The sequence below is a fragment of the Canis lupus genome, unplaced genomic scaffold (assembly GCF_011100685.1).
Source record: "Canis lupus familiaris isolate Mischka breed German Shepherd unplaced genomic scaffold, alternate assembly UU_Cfam_GSD_1.0 chrUn_S1883H2082, whole genome shotgun sequence".
In the NCBI taxonomy this organism is placed as follows: Eukaryota; Metazoa; Chordata; class Mammalia; order Carnivora; family Canidae; genus Canis; species Canis lupus.
The window spans coordinates 72509-92024 of record NW_023330746.1 but is presented as its reverse complement, the minus strand read 5'-3'; the positions used below and the strand labels follow the sequence as shown (position 1 = coordinate 92024).

The following is a 19516-nucleotide window of genomic DNA, read 5'->3' as shown; positions in this document are numbered from 1 at the left end:
CCTCTGGTGACCATCAGTTTGTTCTCTATAGTTAAGAGTCTGTTTCCTGATTTGTCTCTCTTCTCTCTCTTTTTTTCCCTTTGCTTGTTTGTTTTGTTTCTTAAATTCCACATGAGTGAAATCATATGGTATTTATCTTTCTCTGATTGATTTACTTCACTTAGAATAATAGTCTCTAGCTCCATCCCCATCATTGCAAATGTACTTATACAGTACTCATGTCCTTGTCAATCCCTTGTTAAGTATTTTCAGTATACCCTCTGCAAGGGGTGTGTGTGACCTGCTATTTGTAGAATGCCAGAAGGAGGCAGAAGTAGTGGTAGCCTGTTCCCTTGCCTGGCCAGGACCCAGTAATTAATCCTCTCAATTCCTTGTCTGGACTCCTGTTACAGTAATAGATGCAAAGCGCAGTAATAGATGTTATAAGAGCAAGAGATGAGGGCTAAGGACAGGTGGCGTTTATACTCACAGTACTATGTGTTTGTGCAGCGTTTTAGTTTTCAGTGTGCTTTCACATACATTATCTTATTCACCCAGGAGATGACTGTGGCCAAGTAGGAAACGCCCTCATCACCAATTAGAAGACCTGAATTTAGGTCCTGATTCTGCATCTCACTATCATATAAACTTATTCAAGTTACTTTACTTTTTTTTCTTTTTTTAAAGATTTGTTTATTTATTTGAGAGAGGGAGCGAGAGAAAAGAGGGAGAATCAGCAGTGGGAGGAGGGGCAGAGGGAGAAGAAATGTCCAGCAGACTCCCTGCTGAATGTGGAGCCCAGCACAGGGCTTGATCCCACGACCTTGAGATCATGACCTGAGCCAAAATCAAGAGTCAGATGCTTAACTGATGAGCCACCCAGGCCCTCAAGTTACTTTATTTCTAACCTCTAATTTCCACATATGTAAAAATGAGGATAGAAAATCCTATTTCATTAGGTTGTTATAATTGTTAAATTGAATTAATTCTCAACAAACATGTATTGATCAGTAACCATGTATCAGCCATTATCAAAAAGATTGGGGCTCTGGAGCAGAATAAGACACTATCTGCTCCCGAGAGGCCTTTGGTTTCATGGAACGATGCCCAGGACTTTGACTCCTCGTATCAGGTACCTGGAGAGCAGAAGGAAAGTTCTGATACGCGCAAAACCCTTCTGTGGAAGAACTCAGAGAAGATATCTGTGTACCTAGGGATCAAAACCATAAATGTGGGACACCACCAGGTTTGACTGGGACTATCCTAATATCTAAACTCTGGGTTGCTGAAACAAATTACGTCTGTATTTGGGTCTCTCTTTTTTGATCCCTGGATTCCCACGTGACAGACAATAGGGCCCTATTCACCCTGTTGCTCTACCCTCCTCTAATTTCCGTTACCCCCGTATGTGTGCCCTATTTAGAAGTTCCAGCATGAGCTAAGCACCAAGTGGATACTGAATACTGTGAGCACAGGGGCCCATGTGCTTCTTGGGAAGATCCTCCAAAACCACATGTTGGACCTCCGCATCTGCAATCTAAGCTCTTCTGGCGGGCGCTGGCCATGCTGCAGGTAGGCCATGATGGGTCGGGGCTGTGTGGGGCTGTGTTGGGCCTGGTCTCATGCCTAGACTGCCACAGAGATAAGGGGACACGTGGGGCTAAGGGCTGACTTTTCTCCTGCACCTCCACTTCCTCCTATCAGAGTCATCCTCCACTCTAGGGAGTGTATGTGCATGCATGGGTAAATGTCTGAGATTATAACTATCAGACAAGATTATTTCAGTTACAAGTATGTGACAGAAGTCTAATCCATAGTGGTTTAAGCTAAACAAGGCAAATGACCGGCCCATGTAACTGAAGTCTCAGGGGAGCTGGATCCAGATACTCAAAGCAATGTGCTCCAGAATGTCAGCCCTTTACTTTCCTCTGTGTCCCTCTCATTCTCAGGCAGGTTTTCTCCAGTAGGTGGCATAACTGGCCGCCACAGTGCCAGCCTAGCATCCCACCAAGGTAGCAACCCAAGTGGAAGGAGAGTTTATCTGTCCCTGTGATTCCCACGAATGCCTGGAGGAAGGGCTCTTGCTGGCTTGTCTTGGGTCACATGCCATTCCTGAGCCAGTCACTATTCTCCAGGGGAAAGCAGCTCTCTACCCAGGCCTGGCTCATGTCTCTCGCCATGGGATGGCACTGGAGGAATAGGGTGGGAAGGAGCCTCAGACAAACAGCATGCCTCAGAACGGCAGAGCCATAGTTCCCCAGAGGAAATCAAGGTGCTGGTACTAGGAGGATGAGGAATGGCTGCTGAGCAGAGAGCACAACAGATGTCATGAAGATTTTTTTTTTTTTTTTTAAGTATAAGTATGTCCGGTGCAAGAGTTGAGGCATACTAATCCTATATTTTTCATTATCATTTGAAATTCCTATTTTGCTGTATTTTTATTTGCTAAGTCTCAGAACTCTACATAAAGGGAATCAGTCAATCAATGAGCATTTAGTGAACACCCGCCGCATCCCTAAAACAACCTTCTCAAATGAGTAGAACCAACCAACCAGGAAAGAAAAGTGCTTTATGCTTTTTAGTTCCTGGGTTCGTATGTTTAGGGGAAATCAGATAGAGCTGAGTCGTTGTAAGGGTATGTGTGAGGGGGGGGGAAGAGGGATTAAGGCATTTTTTTTTTTTGTTTTTTTTGTTTTTGTTTCATATGTTTTTTTTTTTGTTTTTTTGTTTTTTTTTTATTGTTTTGTGTCTTTTAGTGGTTTTTGCGGGTAGTTTTTGTGGTTTGGATCGAGATCTAGTTGACTCCAGTCTTTGCCATTCCAGAGTGGCTCATCTAGTGGAGGAGAGACAAAACCTACATTGAAAAAAGAACAATGAAGTGTCTAACTGTATGATCCTTGCCGAAGTCCAGTAGAATTTCAAGGAACGTCCAGTTCAAATGTACTAGAGCAAAACAGAAGCCACCAGGGCTGCCCTCTGTTTCTTTTTTTTTTTTTTTTTTAATTTTTTTTTTATTTTATTTATTTATGATAGTCACACAGAGAGAGAGAGAGAAAGAGGCAGAGACACAGGCAGAGGGAGAAGCAGGCTCCATGCGCCGGGAGCCCGATGTGGGATTCGATCCTGGGTCTCCAGGATCGCGCCCTGGGCCAAAGGCAGGCGCCAAACCGCTGCGCCACCCAGGGATCCCTCTGTTTCTTTTTAATTCCCCCTCTTTCTCTCTCTCTCTCTTTTTAAAGATTTTGTTATTTATTTGAGAGAGAGAGAGAGAGAGAGAGCATGAGCTGGCAGAAGAGGCAGAGGCAGATGGAGAGGGAGAGGCAGACTCCCCACTGAGTGGTGAGCCTGATGCAGGACTGGATCCCAGGACATGAGCTGGATGCAGATGCCCAACCAACTGAGCCACCTAGGCAGCCCTCACCTGTTTCTTTTTTAATGCAGCACTTAGAAAATCTTAAATTACATATGTGGCTCACATTATATTTCTGTTGGGCAGTGCTGAGCTAGCAGAGGGAAAGGGTGGTGACAAAACAGGATCAGCTTTGGCAGGTGAGCAGTCTTGGCAGAGGTGTAAAAGATGGATGGGGTTAAGGAAGAAACCAGGAGGGGCTGCTGGCGATTTGGCTGAAAGTATGACCAATTTGCTCTTAATCCTCCAGTTTGGGACGCTTGGGTGGCTCAGTGGTTGAGCATCTGCCTTTGGCTCAGGGCGTGATCCCAGGGTCCCAGGATCGAGTCCCACATCAGGCTTCCTGCACGGAGCCTGCTTCTCCCTCTGCCTATGTCTCTGCTTTTCTCTCTGTATCTCTCATGAATAAATACATAAAATCTTTAAAAAGTCCTTCAGTTTAACCTAGCCAATCAAAGCCCACCACTAACCCTTTTCTTCACACCTGGGGACTGTGAGTTTGGGATCACCTATAGGGACCAATTCTCTACAGCCTCCATGGCCAGTCTTCAGGATCCCATGCACCTGTCCCATCTCCCACTTCTTCTCCTCCTCGACTCCATTCTCACTCCCCTGGCTTCCTAGCCCAGCACTGACCTTCCCACTTCTTCCACAGCGGTTCTCTGGACAGCCCAAGGCTCGGTGCATCGAGACCCTCCTCCAGGTGATCCACTTCCCCACAGCCACTGTCGGATGATATTCGGGCTTCTCCGATCTCCGTCCACACCAGACCGCACACGAGAAGGAACAGGTATCCTGCCGGCAGCTTGTCATTCAGCAAACATTTAGCGAGTCCTTTGTATGTAGGAGAAATTCTGCTTGGTACTGGGTTTACAAGGCTCAGTGACATTCTGCCAAGAAGCTCCCTGTTCCTGAGGGAGACGTGATTGTGACAGGAGGCACAGACGTGCGAATGGCGTCAGAGGGGTGCAGAAATGGGGCCTTCAGTTCTGCTTAGGAGGGGAGTCAGGAAAGGGGGAAGGGGGCCTTCGAACTGGGTCTTAAAGATGAATAGGAGTTTTCGGGTCCGGGTGAAGGCTTCTCTCTGTTCTTAACCCACCTCACTACAATTTCTGGTGTTGGTAACTCTCTTCTATCCAGCGTCCAACCTAGTGGCTTCTGACTCCCTCCCACACGCTACACTCTGGGTCTTCCAGGGTTCCTTCCCATGGCCTCACTCTCTCGGGCTTCAGGTGTCCCGACCTCTTCCCCACAGGTGATCCCCATAGCCCTGCTGAGCCTCCTGTTCCGGTGTTCCATCCTTGAGGCGCCGCGCACCTGGCTGCAGCTCCGTCAGTCTGTGAGGCTGTCAGGAGCGCCCTCACCGGGCCAGGGCGCAAGCGCAGCACGGACCCCTTGGAAGCACTAGAGCCTGCCCTGCTGTGAACTGGTGTGAACTGGTGTTTCTGGGCGGTGAAGCCCTCGGAGGCCCATTGGACTAGCAGCACGTGTGGTGGGGAGGAGAGGCCCAGTCCCCGTGCCACCCGCAGCCCAGGATGGGGAGAAAGAGCCTCTCTATCTTGGGGAAGTTCTTAGCGGTCTCCACTGTTACTGGCATGTTCTGACTTCAGAAATAAAGTGAAATGCCTTGTTTTGGAAAGTTAACCTTCCTCACTCAGTAGATCAGAATCAATAAATTAGAGGTGGGAGAAGATGAGTGGCATGGTTGGTCCCAACAACCGGTTTGTTTCTTTACTCCTCCCTCTGTCCCCACCAAGCCCATTTCACTGGCCACTGATCCAGACCTTATTCCAACCTCTCTGTATCCTCATCTCCAATACCTAGGTTCATGTGTGTGCGCACCTGCACAGAATCACACAAAGAAGGAGAGCGGGGAACATAGATAATTCCAGAGGAAGAGGGAAAAACTTGTGTCCCCAACATAGGACACCCAGAAAAAGAATCCCAATTAGGCAGGACAGGTTCCTTATCACTAGAATGAAAACTACATCCACAGGTTAGACCCTGCCCAAGTGTGTAAGGGGAACATAAGGAACTCTGGGGTGCTGAAGAGCCTTTGGTGGTGAGACATGACAAACACTCAGAAGCCCCTGTCTGGGGGTGCCTGGGTGGCTGAGTCAGTTTTATGTGTCCTGTCTGGGGGTGCCTGGGTGGCTGAGTCAGTTTTAAGTGTCTGCCTTCAGCTCAGGTCATGATCCTGGGGTCCTGGATCGAGCCCTGGGTCAGGCTCCCTGCTCAGTGAGGAGTCGGCTTCTCCCTCTTCCTCTGCTCTCCCCCACTCCTGCTCATGCTCTCTCTCTCCTCTCTCTTGAAGAAATAAGGAGGTAGGTGGGGGATGGGTTAAACTGGTGATGGGGATGAAGGAGTGCACTTGCTGTGATGAACACAGGGTGTTGTCTGGAAGTGCTGAATCACTATACTGTACACCTGAAATGTATATGACACTAGATTAACTGACAGGAATGAATGAATGAATGAATGAATGAGTTTATTTTTTTAATTTTCTTTTTCATGAGAGACATAAAGAGAGAGGCAGAGATGTAGGCAGAGGGAGAAGCAGGCTCCATGCAGGAAGCCTGATGTGGTCCTTGATTCCGGGACTCCAGGATCATGCCTTGAGCCAAAGGCCAACGCTCAACCGCTGAGCCACCCAGGTGTCCCTACTGACAGGAATTTAAATAAAAACTGAAAAAAAGAAAAAGATATTGTGGCTCATTTGGCTAAAAGAGAAAGACAAAGAGCACGGAAAATCGACCAACCAGAATGAAGCTAGCTAGAATGCAGTACACAGATTGTCCAGTGGGAGAGAGAGCAATCAAATCTGAGTTATATCATTTATGTCACTAACCATTAGATAACCATTCACACCACTATCATTAACACAAAATATTTTAAAAACGGACGCCTGTGTGGCTCAGCACTTGAGCGGCTGCCTTTGCCTCAGGGCATGATCCCTGGGTCCAGGATCAAGTCCTGCATTGGGCTCCCTGTGTGGAGTCTGCTTTTCCCTCTGCCTGTGTCTCTGCCTCTCTCTCTGTTCTCTCATAAATAAATAAGTAGGGAATCCCTGGGTGGCGCAGCGGTTTGGCGCCTGCCTTTGGCCCAGGGCATGATCCTGGAGACCCGGGATTGAATCCCACATCGGGCTCCCGGTGCATGGAGCCTGCTTCTCCCTCTGCCTGTGCCTCTGCGCCTCTCTCTCTCTCTCTCTCTCTCTCTCTGTGACTATCATAAATAAATAAAAATTAATAAATAAATAAATAAGTAAAATCTTAAAAAAAAAACAAAAAACAAAACAATTTTTAAATCATCAATCTCTGCCCTGAAAACCATTCTCAATACTAAGCTTCCTAGGGGCTAATTTTCCTTTCCTTCAAGTTCCAGCTCAAGACACATCTGTTTGTAAACTTAAAAACGTTCTCAAATTTTAAGTCAGTGTTGCCCAACAGCAATATGAAAGCCATACATGCAATTTTTTATCTTCAGGGTGCCTGAGTAGCTCAGGTGGTTAAGGCTCCAACTCTTCTTGATTTCAGCTCAGATCATGATCTTAGGGGTGTGAACCACAGGGTTGAGCCCTTTGTCCGGTTCCACACTCAGTGCAGAGTCTGCTTGAGATACTGTTTCTTCTTCTCCCTCTCTCTCTGCCCCTCCCCTGGCTCACACCTGTTCTCTCTCTAAATAAATACAATCTTTAAAAAACTTTTTTATTTTCTAGTAGCCACATTAAAAAGGGGAATCAGGGCAGCCTGAGTGGCTCAGCGGTTTGGTGCCGCCTTCAGCCCCAGGCGAGGTCCTGGGGACCCCGGGTCGGATCCTGTGTCGGGCTCCCTGCATGGAGCCTGCTTCTCTCTCTACCTGTGCCGCTCCCTCTCTCTCTCAATCTCTCTCTCTCTCTGTGTGTGTCTCTAGTGAATAAATAAATAAAATCTTTAAAAAAGGAGGGGGAGGGGATCAGGTAAAATTATTACATGTAATCAATATGAAAATATTGGGGGATCCCTGGGTGGCTCAGCTGTTTGGCCCCTGCCTTCAGCCCAGGGCGTGATCCTGGAGTCCCGGGATCGAGTCCCACATCGGGCTCCCTGCGTGGAGCCTGCTTCTCCCTCTGCCTGTGTCTCTGCCTCTCTCCCTGTGTCTCTCATGAATGAATAAATAAAATCTTTAAAAAAATAAAAAAATATGAAAATATTACGAATATTTTACATTATTTTTTCACAGTAAGCCTTTCAATCTAGTGTGTATTTTAGGTTTATAGTACAAGTCAGTTTGGACTAGTCATACTTTAAGTGTCCAATAACCACATATGGGTAATGGCTACTATATTGGACAGTGCACGTCTAAGTCCTCAGTGATTACTCCCTTCTCTAAACCCTTACTTTAGCATATTTAGGGTTTCTAGCTTTGTTTTACACTTACGAAGTAATTTCATCATATTTATCCAATCTTCCCAACACTACATTAAGATGATCTTCTTTTTATATTCCTAGTTCCTGAATACCCATCCTCCAAACTGCCTGGCATTATAGAAAACTCCATTTATTCTTCTGGCCAAGGGACAAGCTTTCTCTGATCAGCTATTTCACATTTCAGGGAATTTACATACATAAAGTACAAAAAAAATGAGGCACTATCCTACACTGAACATTCCATGGTTTTTGATTGAATGTAGTTCCAGGGGATCCCTGCGTGGCGCAGCGGTTTGGCGCCTGCCTTTGGCCCAGGGCGCGATCCTGGAGACCCGGGATCGAATCCCACATCGGGCTCCCGGTGCATGGAGCCTGCTTCTCCCTCGGCCTATGTCTCTGCCCCTCTCTCTCTCTCTCTCTCTCTCTGTGACTATCATTAAAAAAAAAAAAAAAAAAAATTGAATGTAGTTCCAGCCCCTCCAGTGATGATAATCAAGATCAGAGCTCTATATACATACCACTTGTAGTGAATTTACAATATTAGGTTCCGGCAGCAATTTTAATCTCTTACCCATTCCCCAGGTACAGCCCATTTCATCATCTTGACTACTAGTATTTCTCTTCCTTTCGGTGGTGTCCACTTCTTCCTCATCCGAGTCTTCTCCCAACATCTTCTTCTCCAACATCATTTGCTGCTGCTTGCGCAATTCCTTCAGTTGCGTTACGGTCAGCTCGGATTCTGCCTCTCGGTCTTCCTCTGGTCCCTGATGAACCAAGCGAAAGAATTCTTTCAGAGTTCAGGAGTGTGGGAGTCACTTTCAGAAATATGGCAACGGGGACACGTGTCCGCAGAGGAGCCAGATTCCCCCACTTTGTCCTCGGGGACGGGGAGAAAGCGTAAGCAACTCTGGAACCCAGGCCGGTGCACTCCAGAGATTTCCGCATTACGTTGTTCTACTTACCTGAAGAAGAAAGAGCCGGGTGCTGCCTCCAAAGCGAAGAACGTGCCCGACGTGGACGCGACGATAGGTGCGGGGTGGGATGCGGGTTTTGTTAAGAAAAGTGCCGTGGGTGCTTCCCAGATCGTAAAGGTAGAAGCCCGGCCCTTGGCCGTCGCATTCTCCTTCGAGGCCGGCCGCCCTGTGCTGCAGCACGGCGTGGTACCGGGACACCGAAGGGTGCTCCAGGCACACGTCGCAGCTAGACAGCCTCCCGAAGAGGCAGCAACTCGTCCCTTTCAAGCTGCGGGTGCCAAGGATGGTGCCGCCCTTGAGCGTCTCTAGGCTGTAGGGGGCCGAGGCGGGGCCGCCCCACGGCGGCTCCCGGTAAGGGGGAGCCCGGGCCGGGCCGCCAGCTGAAGGAGCCGCTGAGGGGGGCCGCGGCTGCTCCGTCGGTGGACTCCTGGTGTCCCCGCTGTCGGGCTGGACTGGCGGGACGTCGGGCTCCCCGGGGTCGGGCTCTGGCAGCGCCGTGGGCCTTTCCTTCTTTACCTCCTCAGGGTTCGCAGGACTGGTGGCCGGAGCTTTGCCCCGCACGACCGGGGGCACCGGCAGGGTTGGTTTCTTGAAGTCATCACTGCGCTCTTGCGAAGCCAGCGACTCGGACGGAGAGGGACTATCAGCCATCCTCGGGCGGGTGCACTCTCAAAATCTGTTCCTGGGAAACCTACCCCCGCAGTCTCTAAGTTCCTCTCTCCTCTCCCTCTCCGCCTCTCCGCCTCTCCTCTCTCTCTCTCTCTCTCTCTCTCTCTCTCTCTCTCTCTCTCTCTCTCTCTCTCTCTCTCAGCTCCCAGCGGCTTCTCTGGGCAGCGATGGCGGAGTTGCTCCTTCACCACCCACACACGACGTTACGAAGAGGGCAACATCACGGGAAGGAAGAAACAGTAAAAGGAGACCGAGGTGCTGTGAAAATGGGGACATCTTTAGAGGGTGCAACCTGTCGTAATAGCTTCCTGTGGCATATCCTGCGTGAGGAGAAGCGCTTCCGACAGCCTAGGACCACCCGTCACCTAGCCAGCTTTCGCGGGCCTGGCGACCCTCGCCTCAGGCCTTTCCGAGTCGTGCAGTCTTCCAGCCCAACTCCCGTGACGCGGCAGTGAATAGTCGCGCTTCCGTGCCACGGTCCAGGCCCAGACCTCCTCGTCTCCCAGCCGCCCCGCCCGGCATCAATGACTCCAGGCCCTTGCGCCTCCTCACCCTGACTGGGAGCTGCCGAGGACCGGGGCTTTCTTTGAACTTATTCTTCGTGTTCTTTTCGGTGAAATTAAGGTTTTATTTTGTTCTGTTTGGTCCCTTCGTTGACCCATTTCTTTGTTCATTTTGTTTTTTCGGAAGCCAGTTACTGAGACTGCATAGTGTAGTGGTTAGGGGCGCAGACTCTGGAGCCTGTCTTGATTTTCTCCCTCCGTCATTTGCGACGTTGGGCAAGACGGTGGGCCTCAGCTTCTGCCTCTGAAAAATGGGATAGATGTGGAGATTGAATTAAACAGTAAAGACAAAGCCTGGCACATGGTAAGCACGCAACAAATGCCAAATATACTGTGCGCCAGACACTGTACAAAGATCATGGGGGTAGATGGAAGGATAAACTCGACTGAGAGAAGTCCTAGTTTCAATCCAGGTATAAATGCTGTGGTGAAGACATGAGAAGTGCTGTGAGAATATAAGGAAGGGAGATTTCCTGGGGCGGTGATGGAGACTGGTGACCTAAACTATACTTAAATACTATACTTATAAACTATACTTAAATCGAATACAAGTCTGCCAGGGATGTAGTGCGTGGAGGGGCATTTCTGGCAGAGATCACCACTTAAAGGGTCAACTGGAAATACATGACATGCTCAAGAAACTGAATAGTCATGATACGGTTAGAACCAGGGTGGAAATTTCCTCCAGGAAGCTCCTTCTTTGTGCTTTCACTGCACCAGGTCTGTGTCTCTAGAACAGCCCTTACCATACACTTCCATATTGAAATGTTCTGTTTATATATTTCTCTCCCTCACCTCAGGTCAGGGATCTTGCAGTGGTGTTTGTCTTCTTCCATAATGCCTGGCATTTGATAAACGTTTGTTGAACTTGAAGAGACATATGGGCAACGAATCCGGAAAGGTGGGTTAAGTCAGATTGCAGATTTTGATGAATGGTAGCTCCAAGACTCCTGGCTGACTTTTTCCAGTAAGCAAAGAGAAGTTGTTAGATGGGAGTCTTAAAAAGATGAAGTCTAGCAGCACTGGAGCATAGATTAGATACAGGGAGATACTGAAGTAAGGGATACCAATTAGGAGGCAGCAGAAATCACTGAGATTCTTCTGTATATATGTCAGAGGCTGAATGCGTAAGGCCATTTAGATTACTGGTCAATAGATTTTTTCATCGGGACCAGGGAAAAGGTTGCCTGTGTTTGACACACATAGTAAGAACCACCTCTTCCTATCTTTAACTCTACCCCCCACCCCACCCCCCTTTCTCCTACTGATTCAGGACGGATGTGTCGAGATACCCTGAGAAATACTCCAGGTCTCATTTGAGGATCTTGCCTTGCAGATTGTTCAGGATTGAGCATGATGGTAGTTCTCGTAATGAGTTAGTGGGGTAATATTGAAAACATGGACACTAGCCCTCCCAATACCATTGCAGCTTTTAGTCTACTAATGACCCAAATTCCACCTGTGGTTCAGTCCAGTAGGAATTGTCATTGTATGTGACTGTGATGAATGGCATCTAACAGTTATATTTCTCTTAATTTCTTCAGGGAGAACATCTTTGGTCCTACAGTGTTGCTGACATTGACATTTTCTGAGTGGTCTTGAACAGCCTACTTTCTATGTAAATAACTGGCTAGACTTCACTTTTTTTTTTTTTTTTTTTTTTACTATAGAAGCCTATAACCTAGAGATTTAAAAACACTGCTTTTAGGTCACTACTACATTTATCTAGAAGGTTCTTCCTTTCTTATTCCAAAATGTTGAGATACTGGGGAGAGATACCCATCTCATCAAGCCAGACCAACAGAAGTTCTTTTGATTTGCTCCCACGGGAGTTCCGTCTAGTGGAAGTCCATGACCCACCACTGCACCAGCCCTCAGCCAACAAGCCCAAGCCCCCTACAATGTTGGACATCCCCTCAGAGCCATGCAGCCTCACCATCCATACTATTCAGCTGATCCAGCACAACCGACGTCTGCGCAATCTCATTGCCACAGCTCAGGCCCAGAGTCAGCAACAGACAGAAGGTGTAAAGACCGAAGAGAGTGAACCTCTTCCCTCTTGCCCTGGGTCACCTCCTCTTCCTGATGACCTCCTGCCTATAGATTGTAAGAATCCCAATGCGCCATTCCAGATCCGGCACAGTGACCCAGAGAGTGACTTTTATCGGTAAGACAAGGCTTTGCTATTTCTTTTTTCCAAAAAGTCTTCGCAACAGCACTGTTAAGCATGCAGTCCTAACTCCATGAGGAAACGGACTATAAGAGTAATCGACATGGCCAAAGTTGCTCAGGTAATTGGAAGGAAGTCTAAGACTTGAATCCTGATCTTCCATATCCGGAGTCTGTGTCTTTTACTTTTGAGGTAACAAATATTTATTGAGTGCCTGTTACATGCCAAACATTTTACTAGGAGCAAGATACTGCACTAGTATGTTAAAGAAGCCATGGCCTCAGTCCTCAGAGTTTAGTCTTTCTGTTTGATTTAAAATGTACATTATGGGTTTAGGTTAGTATCCTCAAGTTGAGATTCATGGATTTACTCTCATATTATTAGGAATCCATAAGTTCTATACAAGAATTTTTAAGTTGTGTACAGTTGACCCTTGAACAACATGAGTTTAAATTGTGTGGGTCCACTTACATGTGGATGTTTTTACAGTACAGTACTAGAAATGGATTTTCCTTACGATTTTCTTTTTTCTAGCTGACTTATTGTAAGAATACAGTATATAATACATATAAACATACAAAAGAAGTGTTAATCAACTTTATATATTATCACTAAGGCTTCCAGTCAGTAGTGGGCTAGTATAAATCATTGGGGTGCGTGGCTGTTTCAGACAGAAGAGCACGTGAAATCTTGATCTCGGGGTCATGAGTTCAAGCTCCATATCAATATAGAGATTACTAAAAAAATAAGGTAAAATACACTTTTAAAAAAAGTTGGCTGTTAATCATTAAGTTTTGGGGAGTCAGAGCTGTTTGTGGATTTTCAACTGCACAGGGAGTTGGTGCCCCTAACCCCTATGTTGTTCAAGGGTCCAGCTATATTTTCATTGTGATAACATCACTTTAGAAGTAATGTAAAAATGTTCTTGATCCTTGCTACTCAAAATCTGGTCTCAGACTAGGAGCATCAACATCACCTGGGAACCTATTACGAATTCAGAGTTTCAGGCCCTACCCAGCCTCCTGAATCAGAATCTTCATTTTAGGGACGTCTGGGTGGCTCGGTGGTTGAGCATCTGCTTTTGCTCAGGTAATGATCCTGGGGTCCTGGGATTGAGTCCCACATTGGGCTCCCCAGAGGGAGCCTGCTTCTCCCTCTGCTTGTGTCTCTGCCTCTCTCTTTGTCTCTCATGAATAAATAAATAAAATCTTAAAAAAAAAAATTCTTCATTTTAACAAGATCTCCAGAAGATTCATATGTGTATTTAAGTTTGAGAAGCCCTGCTCCATATCCTCTAAACGACTGCTTTATGATATAATGCTACTACTGCATTTCAGTGTGTAAGTTTGCATCTGGTGCCAAAAAATTATTTTTCATTTTGAAATTTGTCAGACCAAAGAAAAATTTAAATAATAGTACAAGAAATGGCTAAATACTCTTTACCAGGATTCACCAATTGTTAACATTTTGCCACATCTGTTTTCTCTCACATGTGTATAAGCATGTATACACACACATACACACATAAATAAATGCATAACAATTGTAAATATATACACGTACAGTCTTTGCCAAATATTTTAAAGTTGCACATATCTCAGTATTTCACCCCTTAATTCTTTTTTTTTTTTTTTTTTTATGTAAGTCACACAGAGAGAGAGAGAAGCAGAGACACAGGCAGAGGGAGAAGCAGGCTCCATGCACCGGGAGCCCGATGTGGGACTCGATCCCGGGTCTACAGGATCGTGCCCTGGGCCAAAGGCAGGCGCCAAACCGCTGCGCCACCCAGGGATCCCTCACCCCTTAATTCTTAAGTATTCTTCCACCCCTAAATTGTTCACTTTAACCTAAGAATAAAGAAAATTTCCTACATAACCCCAATACCAATATCACACCAAAATAAATGAACACTAATTATATAATATCAATTATTAAGTCCATATTCAGATTTCTCCAAAATATCCTTTATAAATAAATTTTCCTCTAATCCAGAACCTAAAAATGATTTTCATTTAGCTGTTTAGTGTCTTGTTTTTGTTTATGTTTTTGTTGGAGAAAGCGTGTGAGCAGGGGAAGGGCAGAGGAAGTGGGAGAGAGAATCCCAGAACAGACTCCCTGCTGAGTGCAGAGCCTGACTTGGAGCTCCTTCCTGAGATCCTGAGATGATGACCTGAGCTGAAATCACGAGTGAAACACTCAACCAACTGGGCCACCCAGGCGCCCCTTTTAATGAATTTTAAACCAGAAGAGCTTCCTGGGCGGCCCGGGTGGCTCAGCGGTTTAGCACCGCCTTCAGCACAGGGCAGGATTCTGGAGACCCTGGATCGAGTCCAATCCGGTGTCAGGCTCCCTGCATGGAGCCTGCTTCTCCCTCTGCCTGTGTCTCTGCCTCTCTCTCTCTGTGTCTCTCATTAATAAACAAAAATCTTAAAAAAAAAAAAAAAAACTAGCTTCCCCTTTTTTAAAACACAGGATACTAATCTTTAAGAGTTCAGGTCATTTAGATGTAGAATGTCCCACTCACTGGGTTTGCTGATTATTTCCTCAAGATTAGATTGAAGGTTAAATATATTTGGAAAAAATATATGTAAGTAATATTGTATACCACTTAATTTCATCTGTTATTGATAATAGTTACTACTATTTTAATTGTCCCAAAGTAGTGAGAAAAGAACAGAAATGGACTTATTACTATGTAAGGGTTGCAGTTCCAGTTGACCAAATGATGTCCTGGTGCACACTGTATAATTGAAGGTTCTGAAGTCCTTGGAATAGTGAAAAAGGTAGGGGTAACTATCATTACATGCATCTCACATGTTCATATAGATACAGCTTCAAAAAACTTGCTCTGTAGTGATCAGTACCATATTTACATTTGGAAGGCAATTTAGTTTTAAGAATATTGCCATCATATTAAATTGATGCTGTTATTTAGAATTTTGTAGTTTTGCATCAAACTTTCTCATTTTTTTCAAGTTTTTACTTAAATCCCAGTTAACATACAGTGTAATGTTAGTTTTAGGTGTAGGATTTAGTGATTCATCACTTAACATTCAATACCCACTGCTCATCACCAGTGTCCTCCTTAATACCCGTCGTCTGTTTAACTCATCCCTTCGCCTGCTTCCCCTTCAGCAACGGTTTCTTCTCTATAGTTAAGAGTCTGTTTTATGCTTTGCCTCTTTCCTTTTTTTCCCCTATGTTCATCTGTTAGGTTTCTTAAATTCCACATATGAGTGAAATATGGTATTTGTCTTTCTCTGACTTATTTCACTTAGCAAAATACTCTCTAGTTCAATCCATGCCATTGCAAAGGCAAGATTTCATTCATTTTTATGGCTAATATTCCACTGTGTGTATATACGTACATATATAAATATATATCACATCTTCTTTTTTTTTTTAAAGATTTTATTTATTTATTTATGATAGTCACAGAGAGAGAGAGAGAGAGAGAGAGAGGCAGAGACACAGGCAAGGGAGAAGCAGGCTGCATGCAGGGAGCCCGACGCGGGACTCGATCCCGGGTCTTCAGGATCGCGCCCTGGGCCAAAGGCAGGCGCCAAACCGCTGCGCCCCCCAGGGATCCCTATATTACATCTTCTTTATCCATTTGTCAGTCATTGGACATTTGGCTCTTTCAGTAATTTGGCTATTATTGATAATGTTGCTGTAAACATGGAGGTGCATGTATCCCTTCGAATCAACATTTTTGCATTCTTTGGGTAAATACCTAGTAGCACAATTGTAAGGCAATTCTCTTTCTAGCTTTCTGAGGAATCTCCATACTGTTTCCAGAGTGGCTGCGCCAGTTTATATTCCCACCAACAGTGTAAGAGGGTTCCCCTTTCTTCACATGTCTCCACCATGTGTCCTGTGGTGTTAATTTTAGCCACTCTGGCAGGTGTGATCTGTATCTCATTGTAGTTTTGATTTGTATTTCCCTGATGATGAGTGATGTTGAGCATCTTTTCACGTGTTTGTTAGCTATCTGTATGTCTTCTTTGGAAAAATGTCTATTCATGTCTCCTGTCCATTTTTTAACTGAATTATTTGGTTTTTTGGGTGTTGAGTTTTAGAAGTCCTTTAGAGATTTTGGATGGATACTAACCCTTTATCGGATATATCATTTGCAAATATCGTCTCCCATTCCAAAGACTGCCTTTTAGTTTGGTTGTTTCCTCCACAGTGAAGAAGCTTTTTAACTTGATGAAGTCCCAATGGTTTATTTTTTATTTTGTTTCCCTTGCCTCAGGGGATATATCTAATAAGTTGCTATGGCCAATGTCGAAGAAGTTGCTGCCTGTGTTCTCCTCTGGGATTTTGATGGTTTCCTGTCTCACATTTAGGTCTTTCATCCATGTTGAATTTATTTCTGTGTATGGTGTAAGAATGTGGTCCAGTTTCCTTCTTTTGCATATTGTTGTCCAGTATTCCCAACACCGTTTGTTGAAGAGACTGTCTCTTTTCCAATGGATATTCTTTCCTGCTTTGTGCAAGTTTAGCTGATCATAGTTGTGGGTCCGTTTCTGGGTTTTCTATTCTGTTAATCTATGCAACCATTTTTTTTTTGTGCCAGCACAATACTGTCTTGATCACTACAGCTTTGTAATATAACTCAAAGTCTGGAATTGTGATTCCTCCAGCTTTGCTTTTCTTTTTTAAGCTTGCTTTGGCTACCAGAAGTCTTTTGTATTTCCATACAAATTTTAGGAATGTTCTTTTTTTTTTCTTTCAAGATTTTATTTATTTACTTGACAGAGAATGAGAGAGAGAGCATGACCAAGGGGAGCTTGGGGCAGAGGGAGAGGGACAAGCAGGCTCCCAGATGAGTAGAGCCTGATGTAGGAACTTGATCCCAGGACCCCAGGATCATGACCTGAGCCGAAGGCAGATGTTTAACCCACTGGGCCGCCCAGGCATCCCTGCTCTAGCTCTGTGAAAAAATGCATGTGATATTTTGATGGGGATTGCATTAAGTGCGTAGATTGCTTTGGGTAGTATAGTTATTTCAACCATGTTTGTTCTTCCAATCACAAACTTCTAATTTTAATTCAGAAGAGCTGTTAACATCAGAAGTTTATACTAGTTTGTTTTATACATATTTAAGAAACGTTTAGCAAAAATAATTTGCATCAGCTATGGGGTGCTGAAAGAATTATTTTCCTTTGAAGTAAGTCCATGTGTTACTCAAATAAAGCAATACTGGTTTAGCTGTTTATTAGGCATTTCTGAGGCCTTTTGCTTTTGGCCCTTTTAGCTTTTGGAGACTGGCTATAGGAAATGATGGTGGAAATAGTAAATGAACAGTTATTTGGGGGGCACCTGGGTGGCTCAGTCAGTTAAGTGTCTGACTCTTGGTTTCAGCTCAGGTCATGATCTCAGGGTTTTGAGATGAGCCCCATGTTGGGCTCCCTTCTCAGTGCAGAACCTGCTTAAGGTTCTTTCTCCCACCCCCTCTGCTCCCCCCCACCCCCCACTTGCTCACACACACTCTCAAATAATCTTTGAAAACTTATTTGGCAGTTGGTTTTCTTGCTTTCCAACTATTATGTGGACTGCAGTAATTGCTTCTGAGCAGATAGTAGTAAAGTGGGTACACAGCTCCTCTAGCCCTCTTGTACAGCACATAGTGACACATGCCAAGTATGGACCAGGGAAAAGATTTTTTTTTAAGGTTTTATTTATTTATTTATTTATTCATGAGTGACATGCACAGAGAGAGACAGACAGAGACAGCGACAGAGAGAGGCAGAGACACAGGCAGAGGGAGAAGCAGGCTCCATGCAGGGAGCCCGACGTGGGACTCGATCCCGGGTCCCCAGGATCAGGCGCTGGGCTGAAGGCGGCACTAAACTGCTGAGCCACCTGGGCTGCCCAAGAAATCTTCTATACCTGATTTTATCCATTTTCTTATTTGTCAGAGGGAGGCAGAAGATAGGAATTTTCAGGAGACAGGTATTGATTAGAAATGTGTTAAAAGTTATTTTTAGGAGGTCAGAGACCTTTTTGAAGTTATTTCTTAGATTAAGATTTCTACAGCAGTGATTAGGAGTAAAATGGTGTATTATGAAGAACATGGGATCTGAAATCAGAAGCTCCACCTTCTGATAATATCGAAACAACTTCCGGCAGGTCCGCACCTCTGAACCTCAGCCTCTGAAACCTGCAGCCAAATGGGAATCATAATATGGATCTACTACCCACTGTGCACAGGATAGGATAAAAATGCTTTGTAAACTGTATACATTTTAAATTGCTTTTATGAAATTGAGTTGCTTGTCCAGTTTTACAAATGGTCTGTTGTAGTTGTATAAGAATCTCCTAATTGGGACTGAATTTCTGAAACTCCGTGTATCATCCAGCGTATGAGGAAGCTATGTGGTGAAATAATTAGAGCGCTCTTGAACAGTGCCTGAGCTATAAACTTTTTTTCATCCTGAAAGTAGTCAAAACTGAGCAGTTGATAAAAGAAACTTTATATTCACCTGACACTTTTATATTGTTTATTGTGGACATGTATTGTCTATTAAGACTTTTATGTAATTGGAGGAGCTCAGAGATATGATCGTGGGTTGTTGAGACATGCCCTGTGTAGCAGCAAGATAAACCGGGCTCTGTAACTGCATAGAATTCCCCTAGAAAGCTGGGCCAGTGGTTTGACTAAAATTGTAAAACTCCTAGGGAGACAGGATGGGTCAGCCCTTTGCAAGAGCACTAATAACACTGCCATGTCTCGCCTTTCAGCGGGAAAGGGGAACCGGTGACTGAACTCAGCTGGCACTCCTGCCGGCAGCTTCTCTACCAGGCAGTGGCCACAATCCTGGCCCATGCAGGCTTCGAGTGTGCTAATGAAAGTGTCCTGGAGACCCTTACTGATGTGGCACATGAATATTGCCTTAAATTCACCAAGTTGCTGCGCTTCGCTGTGGATCGGGAAGCCCGGCTGGGGCAGACTCCTTTCCCTGACGTTATGGAGCAAGTATTCCATGAAGTGGGCATTGGCAGTGTGCTCTCCCTCCAGAAGTTCTGGCAGCACCGAATCAAGGACTATCACAGTTACATGCTACAGGTGAGGTCACCCTGTGAGAACTGGGTGTAATCTAGGGGTGTTCAGCAGGATCCCATACTTGCCCTAGGGAACAGAGCACAGGGGCTTGGAATAGAGTGGACTTGACCTGCTCTCCTCATGGCCCTAGCTGTGTTTTCTTGACTTCATCACTGACCTGGCCAGACCCTGGGGCCTCCTTTAGTCAATGAGCGGCCACATTTTTTGATAACACTTCTGCTGGAAAAAAAATTATAGACAGGAATATGGAGTCTGAGAGAATGTGGTTACCATG

At 45.3% G+C, this 19516-nt stretch overlaps 2 protein-coding genes across 10 annotated transcripts in view; one reads left to right on the top strand and one right to left on the bottom strand.

Moving 5' to 3' along the window:
* Window positions 1-8288: 8288 nt before the first annotated feature.
* On the bottom strand, window positions 8289-9512 carry LOC119878759 (kanadaptin-like). Its single transcript, XM_038589347.1, has 2 exons — window positions 8760-9512; window positions 8289-8561 (listed from the first exon to the last, which is right to left on the bottom strand). Exons 1-2 carry the CDS (start codon window positions 9420-9422, stop codon window positions 8304-8306), a joined length of 921 nt encoding a protein of 306 aa, XP_038445275.1. The 5' UTR covers window positions 9423-9512; the 3' UTR covers window positions 8289-8303.
* A 57-nt stretch (window positions 9513-9569) lies between these two features.
* The window catches only part of LOC119878758 (STAGA complex 65 subunit gamma), a 29337-nt gene continuing 19390 nt past the window's right edge, over window positions 9570-19516 (top strand). For 6 of the 9 annotated variants that reach the window (XR_005387120.1, XR_005387121.1, XM_038589341.1 and 3 more), the window contains exons 1-4: window positions 9743-10307; window positions 10804-10904; window positions 11548-12170; window positions 18921-19245. Coding sequence is in view for 7 of the 9 variants with exons in the window: in XM_038589341.1 (XP_038445269.1) it covers window positions 11758-12170; window positions 18921-19245 (738 nt within the window). In the remaining 2 variants the exon portion in view is untranslated. Of the gene's footprint in view, window positions 9696-9742; window positions 10308-10803; window positions 10905-11547; window positions 12171-18920; window positions 19246-19516 lie in introns of those variants that run through there. The other 3 variants (XM_038589343.1, XM_038589338.1, XM_038589339.1) reach the window with 3 other exon arrangements.